This window comes from Microtus pennsylvanicus, chromosome X (assembly GCF_037038515.1).
Source record: "Microtus pennsylvanicus isolate mMicPen1 chromosome X, mMicPen1.hap1, whole genome shotgun sequence".
NCBI lineage: Eukaryota > Metazoa > Chordata > Mammalia > Rodentia > Cricetidae > Microtus > Microtus pennsylvanicus.
In genome coordinates, this window is record NC_134601.1 from 73,262,614 (window position 1) to 73,285,229 (window position 22,616).

General features: G+C 37.7%; 1 protein-coding gene across 2 annotated transcripts in view; it reads right to left on the reverse strand.

Annotated features, from left to right (window-relative positions):
- Positions 1 to 22,616, reverse strand: part of Klhl4 (kelch like family member 4) — a 91,770-nt gene that overhangs the window by 39,839 nt on the left and 29,315 nt on the right. For both annotated transcript variants that reach the window (XM_075957781.1, XM_075957780.1), the window contains exons 2-4: positions 3,546 to 3,710; positions 2,850 to 2,986; positions 587 to 783 (exon numbers count right to left, since the gene is read on the reverse strand). In XM_075957781.1, coding sequence (XP_075813896.1) covers positions 587 to 783; positions 2,850 to 2,986; positions 3,546 to 3,710 — 499 coding nt within the window. The remainder of the gene's footprint in view (positions 1 to 586; positions 784 to 2,849; positions 2,987 to 3,545; positions 3,711 to 22,616) is intronic.

Genomic DNA, 22,616 nt, shown 5'->3' on the forward strand with positions numbered 1-22,616 from the left:
TCTTCTGCTTCTTTTCTGAAACAGTCTCATGTATCCCAGGCAGACCTGAGATTCTTTATGGAGTTGAGGATCACCTAGAACTCCTGATGCTCTTATCTCTAGCAACCGGACTAGAATGCAGATATTAACCACCATGCCCAGTTTATAAAAGGCCTTGGAATTATACCAACTACGTTATACATGATAAACAAACAATCTATAAACTGAGTTGTATTCACTTTGTAAAATTGAATAATATATAATTTTAATAGAAATCCTAATTTGTCAAATTTTACAAAATAAGTTGCTAATTATTGAAAAGGTTATGCAGGTAATGCTTTCAATGCTGTATATTCAATTAGAAATACAGAGTTGTTCAATTTAAGAATGAGCAGTATTTTAATTCTCTGTAGTTTAGAGATTTAGTAAAACTCCATTTTAGTTCTAAAGTAAAAATTTTGAGTATTATTCACCTGAACAAAAATTTGTTTAAATTATTGATAATGTACAAGTTACCTGAAAATTATGTAAGCTTATATAGGCTTTAAGTTTCATCAGAGAAAGTATATATCATTACAATCAGTTACTTTGAAACAGATTATTTTACCATGGTGTACTTATGTGCCACATTCTGGAGCTCCACACAGCCCTGGGCATCTCCAAATGAGCGAATCCCTAGGCAGTTTGAAGGATGAAGTTGCTTTATGAGGAAATTGCAGCAGACATCAATGACTTGAGTCAGTTGTAAGAGACACGCTGCAGCCAGCAAATTTTCAATGGTGTCTTCTCTCAGTTGTAGCACACCTAAATGGTTTGAATTAGTAGAGAACAATTACATATCACATAAAATAAGACACAGATATTTTAGGCGACATATTAGTTGGCCTTTATAGGGCATCCATGTCTTTTGTTGTTCAGTAGCTTCTTTCAGAATATGGTTTAAGACAGAAATACAAAGGAGTCTTTGTGTACATACAAATAAAGAAGGAAAAAGGCTGTCAGACAAGATTAAACAAAATGAATGCAGCAAATGAATAGTGAATATTATAAAGAATGGTAAGTTAGTATTTTCTTTTTTTTTAAAGATTTATTTATTATGTACACAGTGTTCAGCCTCCGTGTATGCCTGCAGGCCAGTGGCACCAGATCTCATTACAGATGGTTGTGAACCTCATTACATGTGGTTGCTTGGAATTGAACTCAGGACCTCTGGAAGAGCAGTCAGTGCTCTTAACCTCTGAGCTATAATATTTTCCAAGGTGTGCAGTAAGTCTACATATTTTATTGTGTTATTTCTTAAACTGGGGAGAACCACTAGTATCTTAGAAAAAGGAAAGTGTAATCACATCCTATATTTTTAAACTGCTGATTTCTCTTATCCACTTGCAACTATGGAATCCTATAATAAATAATCTTTATAGTAGGTTTCCTTCAACTAGCATGGCATTTAAAAATTCATTTCAACTGGAGAATCTATCAGTGTTTCCTTCATATTTCATTGCCTATTAACAGTCCATATTATCTATCTAACTAATCTATATGTTTCTTTATGTCATAAATATTCTGATTTTTCATTATTTATAATTATGACTAACAATAACTAATATATCGCTTGCAGACATATTTTTGTATGCTCATATTCTTCCCTTGGGTCAACTTGATCATGGCAATTGACATTTTTATATGTTGTTGAACTTGAAATGTTATCAAGACTGTCTTCAACCATGTTGATCATGAAGTTTGACCTATAACTATATTTTTGTTTTGTATTCAGTTTTGGCATTTATTTTGTAGCACTTTTTTCATTACGTGTTTTAGATTTATTAAAGTATTTTTTTACATTAACTCGACTTAATTTTAGTAATTGATGTGTGCTTACAATTTATCCATCTCTTTTAGTTTTTCCAATTTATTGAAATATTTATCTTCAAATTACATTCTAATGATTCTCTGAGTTTGATTGTCTCTCCTGTGATGTTTTCCCTTTCCTTTCTAATCTTATTAAACTTGTTTATTTTAAAAGGCCCAACTCTTTGTTTAAGTGATCCTTCCTTCTGTATCATTCTTATCTATTTAATGTATGTCCTGATCGTAATATTTGATTTATGATTACTAATAATGAAATTAAATTGTTGTGATGCCTGTATTGTTCATTATGTTGTTTGAGATTTCTCTAACATTTTATATAAACACTTATAGTGATAATTTTTTGCTATTTAAGCTTTTTTTGTTTTATCCCACTGTTTCTAGTATGTTATGTTTCCATTTTCCTTTGAAGGTAGGAATATTTTAATTTCCTTCTTAATGTCTGTGATGATACATTAATTATTTAATAAAATGGTGGTAAATGTTCATGTGTTTGTATAGTTTCTGTGTTTCTTTTATCACTTTCTGGTTTTACTCTATTGTAATCAGAGGGAAGCTGTATTTATATTTATAACTGTTCTATCTTTTTAATCAATTATCCATGTTCAAGAACTTACAAATGCCCTTAACTCCAGCTCCATGATCCAATAATCTCTTCTTTCCCCAATGGCAATTACAATCAGATGCACATAGCCTCCCCACCAAGCACACATAATTAAAATTAATATAGATAAATTACTCCACACTTTTAACCCATATAAGACACAAACTTGCATTTTATGTTAAAATATCCCTCTCCTCTCATGGTAGCAATATTTAACAGCACGTTCATTATATTTTACATTATGGTGATTAATTCATTATTTTGTCCTTTTAAATTTTTCAGTTTTGGAAAATTCTTTAATTGCTAAATGGTATATTTCCATTTTTGTAGAACACAAATAACTATAATGCAGGATGTATAATGTAATGTTAATGTTAGTTAATTCAAAATGAGAGCTTACCTGTATAAGCATACTGCACCAATGAATTAAGTGCATTTGGATCTACTCCTTCCATCTTGACCTCTTCTTGTCTGGCTTCAAGCACATCATTAGTAAACATTGCAGCAAAATAGTCAGACACAGCACTGAGAACCAATCTAGAACCATGAAAGTTAAATCAATACTATATCAATCAACAACATCACATATAATCATACAATGTTTTCAATAAGTTTGTGAAACGTGTAAGTCTGCTTTCTTCATTAAATGTTCAAAATTCCCACGCATGGTTGCAAATACCATTAATTCCAGGGAGGCAGAGCTAGGCAGATCCTGTGAGTTCTAGGTCAGCTTGGTCTAGCATAGCAGTATCCAGGCCAGACTGGGATACATAAAAAGAGTCTGTCTCAAAACATACATATTAAATATCACAATATTTTGTATTAAATTTATGAAATTTTATTTAATATTTAATTAATTTTTTACTAAAGTTAAAAGGGCAGTTAAGTAGACTGATCTTTTCAGAGGTTTTGGTATTTTGTATGCATCATGAAATCTCCAATTATGGCTCTATTAGATGTTGGACAAATAATAATAATTTTTCAATATTTCAAAGTAAAAATGATTTCTCCACCATATAATTTGTAATAAGTTTACAGATTCATTCTCATTCATACTTGCTTTCTTTGCATGTTCTGTCTGCATAATAATATTTACCGATGAGCTGGAATCTTGAGAGGTCCAGCAATAAGTAGCACATCACATAATTTTTTCTCTCTCAAATAGTTTTCCATTTTACAGAGAGTATGATTTGCATGGTTTTGAGAACGGAAGTGATCCTCAGAACTGATATTCATTTCTTCAGATTCTTCAGCATACAGTCTAGAAGTTAAGTGAAAATGAAAATATGATTTATCATATCATCATTTTATATGTTTTGATCTTCTAATACATAATATAATATCTAGTAGAAATCTAGTCATGACTTCTATATATAATATTCTTGAGTAAATTACATTAAAATTTTCTCTATGATAATAAATATTTTATCATTATTTCTGCCTAAACTTCTATTCAAATGAAGAGTCACAGTATTTTATTTAGAACATTACAACTAGTATTTCTCTCTATATAAATACATTCCACAAAATATAATATCACCCTATATTTGTGCTATTTCTTTAATTCTTATAGTTATAACTATTATGTTTAGACTTAATTCAAAATAATATCTTCAATCATATTCAGACAGTTAGGTATATACATATAGATGTATAGATATAGATCGAAAAGACATGCCCATCTTTCTTAAAATGAGTCTATATGTCACATTTACCAGCACTGTTGTGACATTCTTTTTCATATATTCAAGTCATACTTCACCCCTACATTCTAGTCTTTTTTGTGTGAGAAGGTACTCTGCAATCTATGGAAGGAGAAACTTGGACATCAATTCAACCATAAAACACTTGACAATCCATTAGGCATTCAAAACATGGTGGGGTATTGGTAATCTAGAACATGTGAAGAAGTCAATCAATGTCTGATTTAGCTCGAGGCACACCTCATGCCCTACATCGACTGGATGGTCAGGAACTGAAGATTGCATATCCCAGAGACCTAGGATAGAACCAAACAAACATGGGGAAAAAAGCAGTTAAATGATTCCTAATGATATTCTGCTATACTTATAGATTGTTAGAACAGTGAGTACATTCTTATTATCAGAGAGGCTCTCTCTGGCAACAGATAGGCTCCTGTACAGAGACCCACAACCAGCCATTATGCAGCAAAAGTCTAAATTACATGTCTTCGTTGGGTTCCTTCCCTTAGGAAATCTTATGAAATCTGGCAGAACAAGGGGCATAAAGATTATAGGATTCAGAGGGGACAGAGGACATCAGGATAACACACCACAATCAACTAAAAAGGGCTCACATGGGCTCACAGAAGCTCAAGCCACAATCAGCACGATCCTCTGCATATATACTATGGCTGTTAACTTAGTGTTGAATTCCTATCAGTGGCAGCAGGTGTGTCTCTGACTCTTTTGTCCTGTCTTAGTACTCTTTTCCTCCTATTGGTTTGCCTTGACCAGCCTTGATATGAGGATTTTTGTCTTGTTTTATTGTATTTTGTTTTGTCCTGTCTAGCTGTTGAAGAAGAATGGAGGGAGGATTGGCTCTGGGGGAGAGGGGAAATGAGAGGGAGTTAAGAGAGAAGAGAAACTGTGGTTGGGATGTGTTGTCTGAGGGAAGAATCTGTTTACAATATAAAAAACTAAAAACAAAACCCAAAAACAAACAAACAAAAATAAAGTCTATTTTATGAAGAACTCATAGATCCCTAGCCTATTTTTAATTGAGTTTAATTGTCTTAATTGTTTTCTTGACACTTTATTCTTGAGTTTGTATATTCTGCATATGAGTTCTCTGTCAGATGTACAGGAACTATAAGCAACTAATGACTACTGAAAGTTGAATTAGCTTACTCCATGCATGAGGCCCCTTATGGATTCTCTAACACAGTACGATCAGGCTTAAAAGTAATATACACACCAATAACAAAAATCGACTCAATAGCTTGTAGTTATATATAATGTGCAAACACATTTAAACACATTAATGAATGTAACAATAATAGTCAATAAATGGTTGCCAACTTGAGAATGGTGGAAATGAGAGGGATTTTAGGAAGGGGAGACAGGAATGCCTGGAGGGTAGAAAGGAAGGAGAAAGTCATGTGTTTGCATTTCAATGAAAACAATACTTAAAATATAATAAAAATTAAGGCTAAAATAGACTTCTGTTTTCTATGAATTGGCTGCACCAGTTTTTCAAAGACAATTTCTTCATTGAATGGACTTTTTAAAAATATTAGTTTCTTTTCTAATGCTCACTGTCTTCACTTAGCCTTTCCCGAAGATCATGCTTGTTCACATCTCAACTAGCTCCCTTCCTACTTTCACTAATTTTCTTTCAAGTGTTTTGCTGTTAACTCACCAGATTTTAATATTTCCTCTCCTCTAATGATTTACTGTGTAATAATTTTTAGTTATTACTAGTAGTTATTAAAATAGTAGAATATAGTCTCAATAGAGACAAATGGATATTTGGAATTTTGTGATCAGAAGTGATTTTTTTCTAAGTTTTATTTGGATCAATTTGGTTAACATCAAAATAATTTCTCTAAATACAAGCTAATTCAGAATTTTATTCAGTTATAATGACTAATGAGATACTTGGAAGGTATTTTATTTTTCATGGAGATATTTAGAACCTAAAAGTCTTACAAAGATGAACCCTACATAATCGCTCACAATATTTCATGTAAGTATCACAAGCTAAGCAGTTGCACTATTAGCGAATCAAGTTTTACATATTTTAAAGCACAGATGTAAATCTATGATTGATCATTTTAAGAAATAAGAAATGAGTGCATAGGGAGACATATGTAGATGAAAATGCATTATAAACATAATAAATATATAAATATAATACATATGTAACTTAATTTATAGTATGAAACTAAAAATATAATATATGCCCATTATTATTTGAGGAGAAGATAATGAAACAAAGAAACAAACCACTAGTATTACAAACAAAGCCAGTCCATTTTCCTGACTTGTTCTCAATAATTTCATACAATTCATAAGTTTTTCACTTACCCTCATTTTAAATGCTATACTAATAGGTCAGATATTATAATTAATACTATAGCATTAGACTTTCTTTCCCTTATGATGTTCTAGCCACAGTTTGTAAGATGGGGGTGGGGAGCATAAGGTATCAGAAAAAAACAGTCTATGGGGTTGAAATGTTTACATTAAGTGCAATCATAGCTATCTATTAGATAAGTCATATTGAACAAATAATTTATCTTTCCAAGTATTAATTTTATCCTATAAAATTGGGATTAAAGCAACATTAATGCTTCCTTCTGTAATTATTCAGCCACCCATAAGGCTGCACTTTCGGGTCCTAAAGGCAGGCACATGTGGGCAGACCATTGGGAACAAAGGGTCCCGCGTGACCCACGTGCGCGCAGGCGTGGTTACCTCCACATATGACTCAACTAAAATCCTTGAATGCATGCATGGATTGCCCATCATCTGTGTCATCAGCGTGTGATCTACTCACACTAACCCTTTGTGTGCATGTGCAAGGCGTGGGTCGCCCGTCATCAGTGTGTGATGTAGCCATGTCTTTCCCCCTGTGCATATGTGCTAGGCAGCTTTTAAAAGCTGGATGTGCCATCTTTACTCTCTCTGTACGCCATTCAGTGAGGCAGCCTCTCTCCCTCTCTCCCTCTCCCCCCTATACAGTTTTTCCCAGGCCTGTGTGCACTTTCCCCCTCTAATAAACTCCTAAGTGGGATGGTTCACATCCTGTGTTATCTTCTTGCTCACCCAGATCATTTTACCTTCTCTGGAGATTCTGGCTCTTGGTACAGACTCAGCTTTCCTCCTCTCCTTCCTGTGGATTCTCTCAGCTTCCCTTCTAGCCTATTTCCATTTCCTTGATTAAGCCACCAGCATCCAAAAGACCTTCTACCAGGGACCTCCATTTGCCACACCAAGCTGGTAGGTACACCTACTCAGGTAGGTGATTTTTATTATCCTTTTTCTCAAATTGAGTCCCTCGTGTCACTATACCTCCATTCATAATGGAGATATATGATCAGCCCATGTTTGGCTGTGGACTTCTATATCTTCATATAGACTTCTATATTTGCTTCCATCAGATATTTGATAAAGGTCCTAGGATGGCAATTAGGGTAGTTACCAATCTGATTATAGGAGAAATCCAGCCAGTTCAGGCACCCTCTCTACTCTTGCTAAGTGTCTTACCTGAGGTCATCCTTGTGGATCCCTGAGAGTTTTCCTGGATCCAGGTTTCTCCTTAACCCAAAAAGGCCTGCTCTATGATGACATCTCTTTCATTATTCTCCCTCTGAAATGAGTATGGGTAGAGACTCCAAAATCAGAAAATATTCCGTAAGAGGGGGATCAAAGGGGTTTACAATATATGTGATATGAAAGTAAAAAAGGAAACATGAGGGAATAGGATGGTCGAGTTGTGAGTGGGATGGAGGGGGAGTGTAATGAAAGAGATGTCATGGTAGAGCAGGTCTTTATGGGTTAAGGAGAAACCTGGATCCAGGAAAATTCCCAGGGATCCACAAGGATGACCTCAGGTAAGACACTTAGCAAGAGTCGAGAGGGTGCCTGAACTGGCTGGATTTCTCCTGTAATCAGATTGGTAACTACCCTAATTGCCATCCTAGGACTATTATCAAGTAACTGATAGAAGCAGATATAGAAGTCCATAGCCAAACACTGGGTCTAGCTCAGGGTGTTCAGTGGAAGGGAGGGAGTGATGTGGGAGTGTCATATATCAATCTGTTGATTTCATTGGCTAAGCAATAAAGAAACTGCTAGGCCCATTGGATAGGCCCACCCTTAGGTAGGTGGAGTAAACAGAACAGAATGCCAGGAGGAAGAGGAAGTGAGGTCAGACTCGACAGCTCTCCTCTCCAGAGCAGACGATTCAGAGAGACACCATGCTGCCCGCTCCAGGGAAGACGCACGCTATGAAGCTCCGACCCAGGATGGACTTATGCTAGAATCTTCCCGGTAAGCGCACCTAGGGGTGCTACACAGATGATTAGAAACGGGCCAGAGCAGTGTTTAAAAGAATACAGTGTCCGTGTAATTATTTGGGGCATAAGCTGAGCCGGGCAGGCGGCTGGGGTGTTTGGGGACGCAACCCTGCCGCCGCCCATATTACTACAAATGACGCCCAGACGTGTGGCTAACTGAACCCACTGAAAGCCTGAGAAAGCTTGGGAAAGAGTAAAGCATGTTTTCTTGATTGTGACAATTTCTCTGGTCTACTTTGCTTGCTAGAGGCAAGCAAGCGCCTCATCTAAGAGAGGCTTCCTGACTCAGCTTCAGCTGCAAAGCCTGCAGCTCATTAAGAGGTCCTGCCACGAAACATTTAAACGGTATTGATGAAAAGCTGAACACATGCTTTTCGGTTTTCAGCCGTAGCAGGAAAAAAGCTGTGCCATTTAAAAATGCTGGCTTTCTGGGCCATCCTGCCAGGGCAAACTCTGACTGTTTGAGACAGGAGGGCCGGCTACCAAGAGAGGACTTGAGTGTTGTCTGTTGTAGCTCGCTGGCTGGCAGGGACCTTGAAACGCCATGAGGCTGGAAAGTTAAGGAATGGACTGGATCTAGCTGGCAAAGCCACGCCTTCAGTCCTACTGATATTGCTTGGTAAATTAAAGACTCATGTGGTCAGAAAAACAGAGAGAGATACAGTAAAGAGATTCAAAGACAAAGAAAAATTTTAAATGATTTACAGTGTTAAAAATATATACAGACTAAAAGTTAAAATTCTTAAAGTAAACTTCTGTGACTTCAAGGTGTGGTAGCACACGCCTTTAATCCCAGTGCCTAGAAGGCAGAGAGGAACAGATCTCTGTGAGTTCAAGGTGTGGTAGCACACGCCTTTAATCCCAATGCCTGGGAGGCAGAGACAGGCGGATCTCTGAGAGTTCAAAGACAGCCTGGTCTACAGGGTTATTCCAGGTCAAAGATGTATGCTCAAAAAGCAAAAAGTTAATCTAGGAATGTCCCAGATTAGATTCTTAAGCGCCTAGTGATTTAAAGGCGTAAATCAAAAGTGCTCCTGGATAGTAAAAAATTGCAGATTCACAATAGGACAGATTCAGACCACTAAATGAGTCACACTGTTGGATGAGTGTACGTAGGCTTGGGAGAGAGAAGAAAAAGAATATAGAGAATAAAGTTAATGGTTTAAAAAGAAAAAAGTAAGAGTAAAGTCTTTAAAGAGACAGAGTACAGATAGTTATAGATATAAAGAAACATAAGCCACGTAAAAAATGAAAAATTCACAGAGAGTCTGGATTCTTTGTATTATTGTGTTTTCTTTAAAATTTTTGACTGTGAAGGAGCTAAGTACAGAGAGACATTTCATTATATGGGCTGCCAAGTGGAACCAGAACGGATATCATGAGGGTATGACTTCAGAATTTGGGTCTAAGGATATGATGCTTTGGAGAGAGTCTTCTTTTGTTTTCACAGAGGACCAGACCCTTTGGATTTCTTCTATCCCGATTTGGTATGATAGACCACGACCTCCCGAAAGGTTCCTGTGAACGCCCTCTAAAATTGCTTCGCTCAACTGCCAACTGAGATGAAACTAGCACACAGGTTATACCATGAAAGACCTAATTAACGACGCCCCCATTCAGCAGGAAGCAGTTTGGAGAGAAAAAACTGTGCCCATGTTCCCAAATATGGTTTATAAGTTCTTTTACATTTAAAGGGGGATATGATATAGGTATGAATAATTTGCATTGGTATGATTTTAAGGTCAATTTTGTTATATGTATAAGTGCTTCTGATTTTGATTAAGGTATTGTGATTGTGTAGTTCATTTAAATATTTACTGTATAATTAAGAAATATAGGTTGTTAAGGGATAATCATCGATAATAGTAAAGCTTCTAGTCATGTTAGTTAGATTTTCTAGATATATAGAGACATATTTTAGATAGACATTCTTCATGTCTTTCAAAGATTATAGAATAGGACATTTAATGTTTTAATAACTGAGGACTTTTCATGACAATGAGACACTCTGCTCCTGGCAGCACCAATCTACTTCAAGAGGAAGATGGGCATCGAAGAGGCTCGTTATGGAGTTTGATAGCCATTTGGGCAAGAAACTGCTCTTGCCTGGACTGTTGCATAAACTGGACACAGAGAACCCACAGAGAGAGGACTACTGAACTTGCCTAAGGTGAGATGATCTTTCGGGGTTCCTGATTCATGAAAGAGTCTGCGAGACATTCTGCAGGACACAACAGATAGTGACTGAACTGACTTTGAATTTTCCTGCTTTATGGAAATGTCTGCTGGATACCAAGGGCCTGAAGGCTGAAGATGGATGCCCCAACGGTACAAAGGAACTTTGGGTGACTGTCCAGGCAGCGAGATGTCTCTGTCATTTCTAGAGTTTTAAAAGTTGCTTTTTTCTTGTTTGTTTATGTAGTATTGTATCTTTCTGGAGTCTTTGATGAAGTTAAGAATAGTTAGTTATAGTTATAGTTTTCCTTAGTTATGATAAAGACTATTGTAACTTTTACTTGATAACTGTTTCGTTATATGTAATTTTGCTATGTTAAAGTTAAAGCCTTTCTTTTTAGTTTAAACAGAAAAAGGGGAAGTGATGTGGGAGTGTCATATATCAATCTGTTGATTTCATTGGCTAAGCAATAAAGAAACTGCTAGGCCCATTGGATAGGCCCACCCTTAGGTAGGTGGAGTAAACAGAACAGAATGCCAGGAGGAAGAGGAAGTGAGGTCAGACTCGACAGCTCTCCTCTCCAGAGCAGACGATTCAGAGAGACACCATGCTGCCCGCTCCAGGGAAGACGCACGCTATGAAGCTCCGACCCAGGATGGACTTATGCTAGAATCTTCCCGGTAAGCGCACCTAGGGGCGCTACACAGATGATTAGAAACGGGCCAGAGCAGTGTTTAAAAGAATACAGTGTCCGTGTAATTATTTGGGGCATAAGCTGAGCCGGGCAGGCGGCTGGGGTGTTTGGGGACGCAACCCTGCCGCCGCCCATATTACTACAAGGGAGGATGAATTATATAAGCAAGATCATGAAGGGGAACCCACAGACACAGCTGACAAGAATGAGTGGGAGCTAAAGGACACGGGACCAACAGCTGGGGAGCCTGCATGGGACAGAACTAAGCCCTTTACATATAGGTGACAGTTGTGTGGCTAGGTCTGTTTGTGGGGCCACTGACAGTGGGACCAGGATCTACCCCTGGTGCATGACTCCTATTTTTGGAGCCCATTCCCTAGGGTAGGATGCCTTGCTCAGCCTTGATGCAGGGGGGAAGGGCTTGGTCCTGCCTCAGCTTGGTATGACAGACTTTGTTGGCTCCCCATGGGAGGCCTTACCCTTTGGCCATGGGGTAGGAGGGATTTATGTGGGTACAGGAGGAGGGGATGGAAGGGGAACTGTGATTAGGATGTAAAAGGAATTTTTTTTTTAAAAAAAAGAAACAAAATGAAGATTACTTATAGTAGGACATAAATGATTTCAAGGGAAAAATAAAAGACAACAGCACGTGGGGAAAGAGAAGGAACATAAAGTTAAGTATATAGGCAAATCTAACCATGTAACATGAGGGGCCTGCCCGGTATCTGTTGGGGTTTCTGTCCTGCCCGGTATCCTACAGCCTGCAAGTCCCAAAGAAAATTACACACCGGAGGATATATGATTTTCTTTGGGTTCACCTTCTTATTTAGCTTCTCTAGGATCACGAATTATAGGCTCAATTGGAAGGAGACAAGAATGCCAAGCTTTCGTTCACTATAAATGGAGAAAAAATTTTCCAGAATAAAAACAAATTTAAACAATACGTAGCCACAAATCCAGCCTTACAGAAAGTAATAGAAGGAAAAATCACTAACCAAGAAGTCCAACAATGACCACAATAACTCAGACATCTAGACGCCCTCCACCATCACAACTCAAATAGGGAAACAAACAAACTCTACTACTAAAAAAGTGACCGGAGTTAACAACCACTGGTCATTAATATCACTTAATGTCAATGGTCTCAACTCACCTATAAAAAGGCACAGGCTAAGAGATTGGATACAAAAACAGGATCCAACACTCAGTTGTTTACAGGAAACACACCTCAACCACAAAGACAGGCACCTACTCAGAGTAAAGGGCTGGGAAAAGGCTTATCAAGCAAATGGACCTAAGACACAAGCAGGTGTGGCCATACTAATTTCTAACAAAGTTAACTTCAAACTTAACTCAATGAGAAGAGATGAGGAGGAACATTTTATACTCATAACAGGAACAATTCATCAGGACAAAGTCTCAATCCTGAATATCTATGCCTTTAATATAAAAGCACCCACGTAAACAAAAGAAACATTACTAAAACTCAAGGCAGCCGACAAGCCACACACACTAATAGTAGGAGACTTCAATACTCCTCTCTCACCAATGGAGAGGTCAATCAGACAGAAAACTAACAGAGAAATAAGAGAATTAATGGAGGTAATGAATCAATTGGACTTAACAGACATCTATAGAATATTTCACCCAAACAGGAAAGAATATACCTTCTTCTCTGCAGCTCATGGAACCTTCTCGAAAATCGACCACATAGTCGGTAACAAAGCAAACTTCCACAGTTACAAAAAAATATTAGTAACCACCTGTGTCTTATCAGATCACCATGGATTAAAGTTAGAATTCAACAAATTGCTACCCCAGAAAGCCTACAAATTCATGGAAACTGAACAGTCAACTACTGAACCATACCTGGATTAAGGAAGAAATAAAGAAAGAAATTAAAGTCTTCCTTGAATTCAATGAAAATAAAGAAACAACATACTCAAACTCATGGGACACTATGAATGCAGTCCTAAGAGGAAATTCATAGCACTAAGTGCCCACTTAAAGAAAAATAGCGAAAGCACACATTGGAGACTTAACAGCTCACCTAAAAGCTCTAGAAAAAAAGAAGCAGACTCACCTAGGAGGAGTAGAATTCTGGAAATAATCAAACTGAGGGCTGAAATCAACAAAATAGAAACACATAAAACAATCTAAAGAATCAATGAAACAAAAAGCTGGTTCCTGGAGAAAATCAACAAGATTGATAAACACCTATCAAAACTAATCAAACGGCAGAGAGACTATGCAAATTAATAAGATCAGAAATGAAAAGGGCGACAGAACCACAGACACAGAGGAAATTCCAGAGAATTATTAGATCTTACTACAAAAGCCTGTATGACACAAAACTGGAAAATATAAAAAAATGGACACTTTTTTTTAGATAAATACCAGTTATCAAAGTTAAACCAGTACCAGGTGAACAATCTAAATGGACCTGTTAGTCGCGAAGAAATAGAAGTTGTTGTCAAAAACCTCCCTACCAAAAAAAGTCCAGGACCAGATGGTTTCAATGCAGAATTCTAACAGAATTTCCAAGAAGACCTAATACCTATACTCCTTAATGTATTTCACAATATAGAAACAGAAGAGTCATTGCCAAATTCCTTTTATGAAGCTACAGTTACTCTGAAACCAAAACCACACAAAGACTCCACCATAAAAGAGAATTACAGGCCAATCTCACTCATGAACAGAGATGCAAAAATCCTCAACAAAATCCTAGCAAACTGAATCCAAGGACACATTGGAAATATTATCCATTAGGATCAAGTAGGCTTCATCCCAGAGATGCAAGGCTGGTTCAACATATGAAAATCCATCATATAAATAAACTGAAAGAAAAAAATATATGATCATTTCTTTACATGCTGAAAAAGCACTTGACAAAATTAAACACCCATTTATGATAAAAGTCTTGGAGAGATTAGGGATACAAGGGTCATTCCTAAATATAATAAAAGCTATTTACAGCAAGCCGACAGCTAACATCAAATTAAATGGAGAGAAACTCAAAGCCATCCCACTAAAATCAGAAGCACGGCAAGGCTGACCACTCTCTCCATACCTCTTCAATATAGTGCTTGAAGTTTTAGCAATAGCAATAAGACAACATAAGGGGATCAAGTGGATCCGAATTGGAAAGGAAGAAGTTAAACATTCATTATTTGCAGATGATATGATAGTGTACATAAGTGACCCCAAAAACTCCACCAAAGAACTCCTACGCCTGATAAACACCTTAGGAAGCATGGCAGGATACAAGATCAACTCCAAAAAATCAGTCGCCCTGTTATACACAAAGGATATGGAAGCAGAGAGGGAAATCAGAGAAGCATCACCTTTCACGATAGCCACAAACAGCATAAAATATCTTGGGGTAACTCTAACCAAGGAAGTGAAAGATCTATTTGAAAAGAACTTTAGGCATTGAAGAAAGAAACTGAAGAGAATACCAGAAAATAGAAGGATCTCACTTGCTTTTGGATTGGGGGGATCAACATAGTAAAAATTGCAATTCTACCAAAGGCAATTTATAGATTCAATGCAATCCCCATCAAGGTCCCATCAAAATTCTTCACAGATCTTGAGAGGACAATAATCAACTTTATATGGAAAAACAAAAAACCGAGGATAGCCAAAACAATCCTATACAATAAAGGACCTTTTGGAGGCATTAGCATCCCTGACTTCAAATTCTATTACAGAGCTACATTAATGAAAACAGCATGGTACTGGCATAAAAACAGAGAAGTCCACCAATGGAATCGTATAGAAGACCCAGATTTTAACCCACAAACCTATGGACACCTCATTTTCGATAAATGAGCTAAAAGTATACAATGGAAGAAAGAAAGCATCTTCAACAAATGGTGCTGGCACAACTGGATGTAAACCTCTAGAAGAATGAAAATGGACCCATAACTATCACCATGCACAAAACTCAAGTCCAAATGGATCAAAGACCTCAATATCAATCTGAACACACTGAACCTGATAGAAGAGAAAGTGGGAAGTACCCTACAACATATGGGCACAGGGGATTGCTTCCTTTGTATAATCCCAGCGGCACAGACATTAAGGGCAACATTGAATAAATGGGACGTACTGAAACTGAGAAGATTCTCTAAAGCAAAGGACACTGTCACTAAGACAAAAAGGCAAACCACTGAAGGGGGAAGATCTTCACCCACCCCGCAACAGACAAAGGTCTGATCTCCAAAATATATAAAGAACGCAAGAAACTAGAATTTAAAATGCTAATTAACCCAATTAAAAAATGGGGCACTGAACTGAACAGAGAATTCTCAACAGAAGAAGTTCAAATGGCCAAAAGACACTTAAGGTCATGCTCAACCTCCTTAGCCATCAGGGAAATGCAAATCAAAACAACTTTGAGATATCATCTTACACCAGTCAGAATGGCTAAGATCAAAAACACCAATGATAGCCTTTGCTGGAGAGGTTTTGAAGGAAGGGGTACCCTCATCCATTGTTGGTGGGAATGGAAATTTGTGCAACCACTTTGGAAATCAGTGTGCTGATTCCTCAGGAAATTCAGGATCAACCTACCCCTGGACCCAGCAATACCACTCTTGGGAATATACCCAGGAGATGCCCTATCATATGACAAAAGCATTTGTTCAACTATGTTCATAGCAGCATTATTTGTAATAGCCGGAAACTGGAAACATCCTAGATGTCCTTCAATGGAAGAATGGATGAAGAAAGTGTTTAATATATACACATTAGAGTACTACTCAGCGGTAAAAACAATGACTTCTCGAATTTTGCATGCAAATGGATGGGAATAGAAAACACTATCCTGAGTGAGGTAACCCAGACCCAAAAAGATGAACATGGGATGTACTAACTCATAATTCGTTTCTAGCCATAAATCAAGGTCACTGAGTCTGTAATGTGTGATCCTAAAGAAGCTAAATAAGAAGGTGAACCCAAAGAGAAACATATAGTTATCCTCCTGGCTATGGGAAGTAGACAAGATTGCCGGGCAAAAACTGGGATCTTGGGGTTGGGGCGGGATGGGGGTAAGGGGATAGGAGGAGAGAAAAGTGAGAAGGGGAGGATGGTGTGAACTTGGGGAAACCGGATGATCGGGATAAAGGAAGGTTGGATAGGGAAGCAAGGAAGCACATATCTTAGTTAAGGGAGCCACCTTAGGGTTGGCAAGAGACTCGAACCTAGATCGGCTCACAGGTGCCCAAGGCGATGTCCTCAGTTAGTTCCTTGGGCAGTTGAATATAGGGAACCTGAAATGACCCTATCCTATAGCCATACTGATGAATATCTCGCATGTCACCATAGAACCTTCATCTGGCGATGAATGGAAATAGAGACAGAGACCCACTCTGGAGCACCAGACTGAGCTCCCAAGGTCCCAATGAGGATAAGGAGGGGGAACATGAGCAAGGAAGTCAGGCCCACGAGGGGTGCACCCACCCACTGAGACAGTGGGGTTGATATATTGGGAGCTCACCAAGGCCAGCTGGTCTGTGACTGAAAAATCAAGGGATAAAACCAAACTCACTGAACATGGCGGAAAATGAGGGCTGATGAGAAGCCAAGGACATTGGCACGGGGTTTTGATCCTACTTCATGTTCTGGCTTTGTGGAAGCCTAACCAGTTTGGATGTTCACCTTCCTAGACCTGGATGGAGGGTGGAGGACCTTGGATTTTCCACGGGGCAGGGAACCCTGACTGCTCTTCGGACTGGAGAGGGAGGAGGAGAAAAGTGGGGGGAGAGGGAGAGAGGCGGGAGGAGGGAGAAGGAAATGGGAGGCTGGGAGGAGGCGGAAATTTTTTTCTTTTCAATAAAAAGTAAATAAATAAATAGAATGCCAGTCAGAAGTTGGGTGCATGGGGGTGGGGGTGGGGTGGGTGTAAGGGGAGATGGGGAGAGAGAAGGGAAAATGGGAGGTTTGGGGGAGCTTGGGGGAATGCGATGGTTGGGATGGAAGAATGGTGGATATGGGAGTAGGGAAGTAGATATATTAATTAAGGGAGCCATTTTAGGGTTGGCAAGAGACTTGACTCTAGAGGGGTTCCCAGGTCCAAGAAGTTGTCCCCAGCTTGTTTCTTGGGCAGCAGAGGAGAGGGTGCAGGAACTGGCCTTGTCCCATAGCCACACTGATGAATATCTTGCTTATTACCATAGAACCTTCATCTGGCGATGGATGGAGATAGAGACAGAGACCCACAGTGGAGCACTGGACTGAGCTCCCAAGGTCCAAATGAGGAGCAGAAAGAGGGAGAACATGAGCAAGGAAGTCAGGACTGTGAGGGGTGCATCTACCCACTGACACAGTGGGACTGATCTAATGGGAGCTCACCAAGGCCAGCTGGACTGGGACTGATGGAGCATTTGATCAAATCGGACTCTCTGAATGTTCCTGTCAATGAGGGCTGACTGAGAAGCCAAGGACAATGGTACCGGGTTTTAATTCTACTGCATGGACTGGCTTTGTGGTTTGTTTGGATGCTCACCTTCCTAGACCTGGATGGAGGGGGGAGGACCCTGGACTTCCCATGGGGCAGGGAACCCTGACTGCTCTTAGGACTGGTAAGGGAGGGGAAGGGGGAGTGGTGGGAGTGGGAGGGAAATGGGAGGTGGGGAGGAGGTGTAAATTTTTAATAAATAAATAAATAATAAAAATAAATAAATAAGAAAGAAAGAAAGAAAAAATTACACACAGGTCTACATAGGTTATAAACTGACTGTCCTATTAGCTTAGGCTTCATATTAGCTCTTATACCTTATATAGCCCATTATTCTAGTGTATGTTAGCAACATAGCTCGGTACCTTTCTCAACAGGCAGGTAACATCCTGTTTCTTTGGTAATCTGGGCAGGAAATGGGAGAAACGGGGTTCCTCCTTCCCAGAATTCTGTTCTCATTGTCCCACCTCTTCTTCCTGTCTGGTTGACCCACGTATACTTCCTGCCTGGCCAATCAGCATTTAATGAAAGCATGATTGAAAGAATACAGATAATTTTCCCGCAATCTAACCAAACTTGTATTTTTATGTTATGAGAAAAAAATAAGTATTAAAATACAGAAAGAATAAATAACACAAAAATAAAAATACTTATTTCATGAATTCAAATACAAATTAATAATTAAAGTAATTCCAAAAATCCAATATCAGCATATTAAAAGAATACAAGAAATGACTAAGTGGAATTTATCCCATAAAATTTGATTCAATAGTCAAAAGTTAGCCAATATTTAAAACCCTTTAAAACAATGAAAAGCAAAAGAACGTGCCAATCAGTAAGATAACACATTGATACAATCTAATATCAATTCTTGTTGAAATAAACAAATTATTAATAGAAATTTTCTTAGGAAACTATATAGGTGTTTATAAAAATCAAAGCTCTTATCTTACAGATATGCAAAATCATAACAAGATATCACCACATGTCTTTTGGTTATTATCAGAAACCAAAACAATCCCCCCCCCCAAAGTAAAGGTAAGTATTTCAAAGGATTTAGAAAAAGTGAGAGCTCTCGTACATTTTGTGTAGTTTTGTAAAATATGACCTTTTTGTGAAAACATGTCAACTCTTCAATCATGCCACTTAAACAGTTGTAATTGTAAAGTTTAGCTAAAAAAAATAAAAACAGATGTTCAAAGAAATATTTACTGAAATGTTCATAGAATTATTATTTAGAAAATATACAAGGTATAATAAACAATGTACGTACACATCTTCTGGTAAACAAAATAATATATTCATGTGATGGAATCATCTTTGCTTTCAAAAGATTAAAATCTTGATACATGTTGCAACATGAATGATTTTTGAAGATAATATTTGAAGCCAGAAAAATGGACAAAATTGTGTGGTTTTTCTCATATATCTACAACAATCCACACCAATGTAACAGAAAATATAAAGTTAAACCAAGAAAACGCCAATAGCCAAAACAGATCTATAAAACCGGAGGAGATATAAACAGTAATAAAAAGTCTTCCAAATAAAAACTGTTTGGGTATAGATTGATTGACAGTAGAATTAAAGGAGACTTTCAAAGAAGAGCTACAACCAATCTTTTTTAAACACTTCAAAAAAGAAAGAAGAATTCAAATTAAAACAATTTTGAGATTTCATTTCTCCCCAGTCAGAATGGCAACGATTACCAAAAACTGAAAACTTGCTGGGGAGATGTGGCCAATCTTTCACTATTCATGGGAAGATAATTGCTCCAGCTTCTCTAGAAATCACTATGAAGAAGAAAGAAAGAACGAAAAGAAAGAAAGAAAGAAAGAAAGAAAGAAAGAAAGAAAGAAAGAAAGAAAGAAAGAGAAAGAAAGAAAAGAAAGAAAGGAAAGAAAGAAAGGAACCAATATATATATTCTAGGTACACAAGCCCTTGGTATATCCCCAAAGAACTTCATACTTGCTCAGCAATGCTCATTGCCACCTATTCACAATAGCTAGAAAATATAAAGACCCCAATATTCTTCAACAGAGGGATGAATATGAATTTGCCATGTATATACACATTATGAAATAGGAAGCCGGGTGGTGGTGGCGCACACCTTTAATCCCAGCCCTCAGGAAGCAGAGACAGGTGGATCTCTGTGAGTTCGAGGCCAGCCTGGTCTACAAAAGATAGTTCCAGGAAAGGAACCAAAAGCTACAGAGAAACCCTGTCTCGAAAAATGCAAAAAAAAAAAAAGAAAAAAATAGGAATAGGAATAGTACTCAGTTGTAAAAATATGAAATCATGAAACTTGCAGGCAAATGAATAGACTAGAAAATCCTATATTGAGTGTTGTATCCCACTTGCAGAAAAACAAATCCAGCATGTTATTTTTCCTTTGCAGTATCTTTCTCCAAATCTTCATAAGTTAGTATACAATATGAAATAACAACAGGTTATTACCTTCTCTCAAACTCAGTGAAGATGATGTGGAAAGTATCCTAGATGGAGTGCATGGTACATCTTGGGTAGAGCAACCACAGTATCTGTTTTATAATCTAAGAATTTGAATATTTTGAACCTTTATTATGGTATTTTCTATATATTATAATTCTGCAATATTCAAGAGTTAAGCTATAATTTATTATTATAATAAAGTGTTTATGCCTCTTATCTTTTATAATAAGGAATATATTGTCTATCAATAGTACTAAATATTTAAATTATGCATTCCTTATATCTTCTTATATAATGGATAAATTTCTTAAAATATAACATTTTGCTCCATACATATGCCATGTATGTTCAAATGAAATTTTCATTAAACTCTGTGAAATTGTTGTCAGATATTTTAAAAGTTTTAATTTTTTATGCTGTGTAGTACCCCATTTTGCAAATGTCCCACATTTTCCTTATCCATTCTTTGGTCGAGTGGCATTTAGGTTGTTTCCAGGTTCTGGCTGTGACAGAGCTGCTATGAACATAGTTGAGCACATGTCCTTGTGGCACAATTGAGCATCCTTTGGATATACACCCAAAAGTAATATTACTGGGTCTTGAGGAAGGCTGTTTCCTAATTGAAAAAAAAAATAATGACATCTTGAATTTTGCAGGAAAATGGAGCTAGAAAACATTATTTTGTGTGAGGTTACCCAGACACAGAAAGACAATTATCGCGTGTACTTACTCACTCATAGGTGGTTTTTAAACATAAAGCAAAGAAAATCAGCCTACAAACCATAATCCCAGAGAATTTAGACAACAATGAGAACACAAGCAGAGATTACATAGATCTAATCTACATGGGAAATAGATTAGAAGACAAGATCTCTGGAGTAAATTGAGAGCATGGGGACCTTAAGGGAGGGTTAAAGGGGGAGGGGAGAGGCAGGGAGGGGAGCAGAGAAAAATGTAGAGCTCAATGAAAATCAATAAAAAATAAAAAGAAAAAAGAAAAACAAAAAAGTTTTAACTTAAAATATTTCCACTTTTTCTTTCTTCTCTCTAATACCTTTCTACTATTCACATTGCCTTGAAATGACATATTCTTTTTTTTTTTTTTTTTTGGTTTTTCGAGACAGGGTTTCTCTGTGGTTTTGGAGCCTACCCTGGAACTAGCTCTTGTAGACCAGGCTGGTCTCGAACTCACAGAAATCCGTCTCCCAAGTGCTGGGATTAAAGGCGTGGGCCACCACCGCCCGGCTGACATACTCTTTATTGTTATTGTCACATATGCATATAAATTCTTAAATATATAATATATAACCTACTCAATCCATTTATTGTTAGTCTCATGTGTATGATTGCAGAACTGTTCACTTTTTATTGGATAACCAAATTAGAGGGTTTATCCCTGGGGAAGACCATTTCTTCAACATCAATGATTGGTCTAACTTGAGATCCATGACATGAGAGGAATCCCTTGCCCTACACTGCCTGGATAGCTAGGAATGAGTACTACATTGCCCAGAGATCTAGGGTAGAACCAAACTCAACTGGCAAAAAAAAAGAAATAATTTCTAATTATATTCTGCTATAATCATCATCAGACATCATCAGAGGGGCTTCCTCTAAACAGATGGGAGTTGTTACAGAGACCCACAGTCAGACATGGAGAGGGAGAGTATAAATTGGCGATCTCTAATGAATTCCTCTTCTCAAAGATCAGGAAATGCCAGGGAAGACTGGGTTGAAAGATTGTAGGGGATCACGGTAGATAGAGGGCACCAGGAACATATGTCCCACTGAATCAACTAAGCAGGGCTCGAAAAGGCTCAAAGAGACTGAAGGAGCAAGATAGAGCCTGTTTGAATCTGCTACAGGTCCTCTGTGTATATACTGTGGTTGTTATCTTGGGGTTTTGTGGGACTCTTAATAGTAGAATTCCTAACAGTGGAAATGGATTTATCTCTAACTCACTCTTTTGAATGATATTGGGACTCTTTTCCTCTTATTAGATTGCCTTGCCTAGTCTTCATGTCAGGGCTTTTGCCTTGCCTTTTTATATCTTGCTTTGTCGTCCTGTTTGGCTGTTATTTCTTGGAGGTTGACTTTTTTCTGAAGAGGAAGCAGAGAAGAAGTACATCTGGGGAATAGGGGAAGGGGGGAGCCGGCAGAAAGAGATGGGGGGAAATTGTGCTCAGGATGTATGTATGAGAAAAGAATCTATTTTCAGTAAAAAATACAAAAAAATGAGAGCAAATAAGGAAAGTGTAAAAATAAAAAATTTCCATGATCATGCCCCTCTTTGACAATTTAAGCATCAGGGTTAATGTTTTTTCTCCCAACTGATAAAA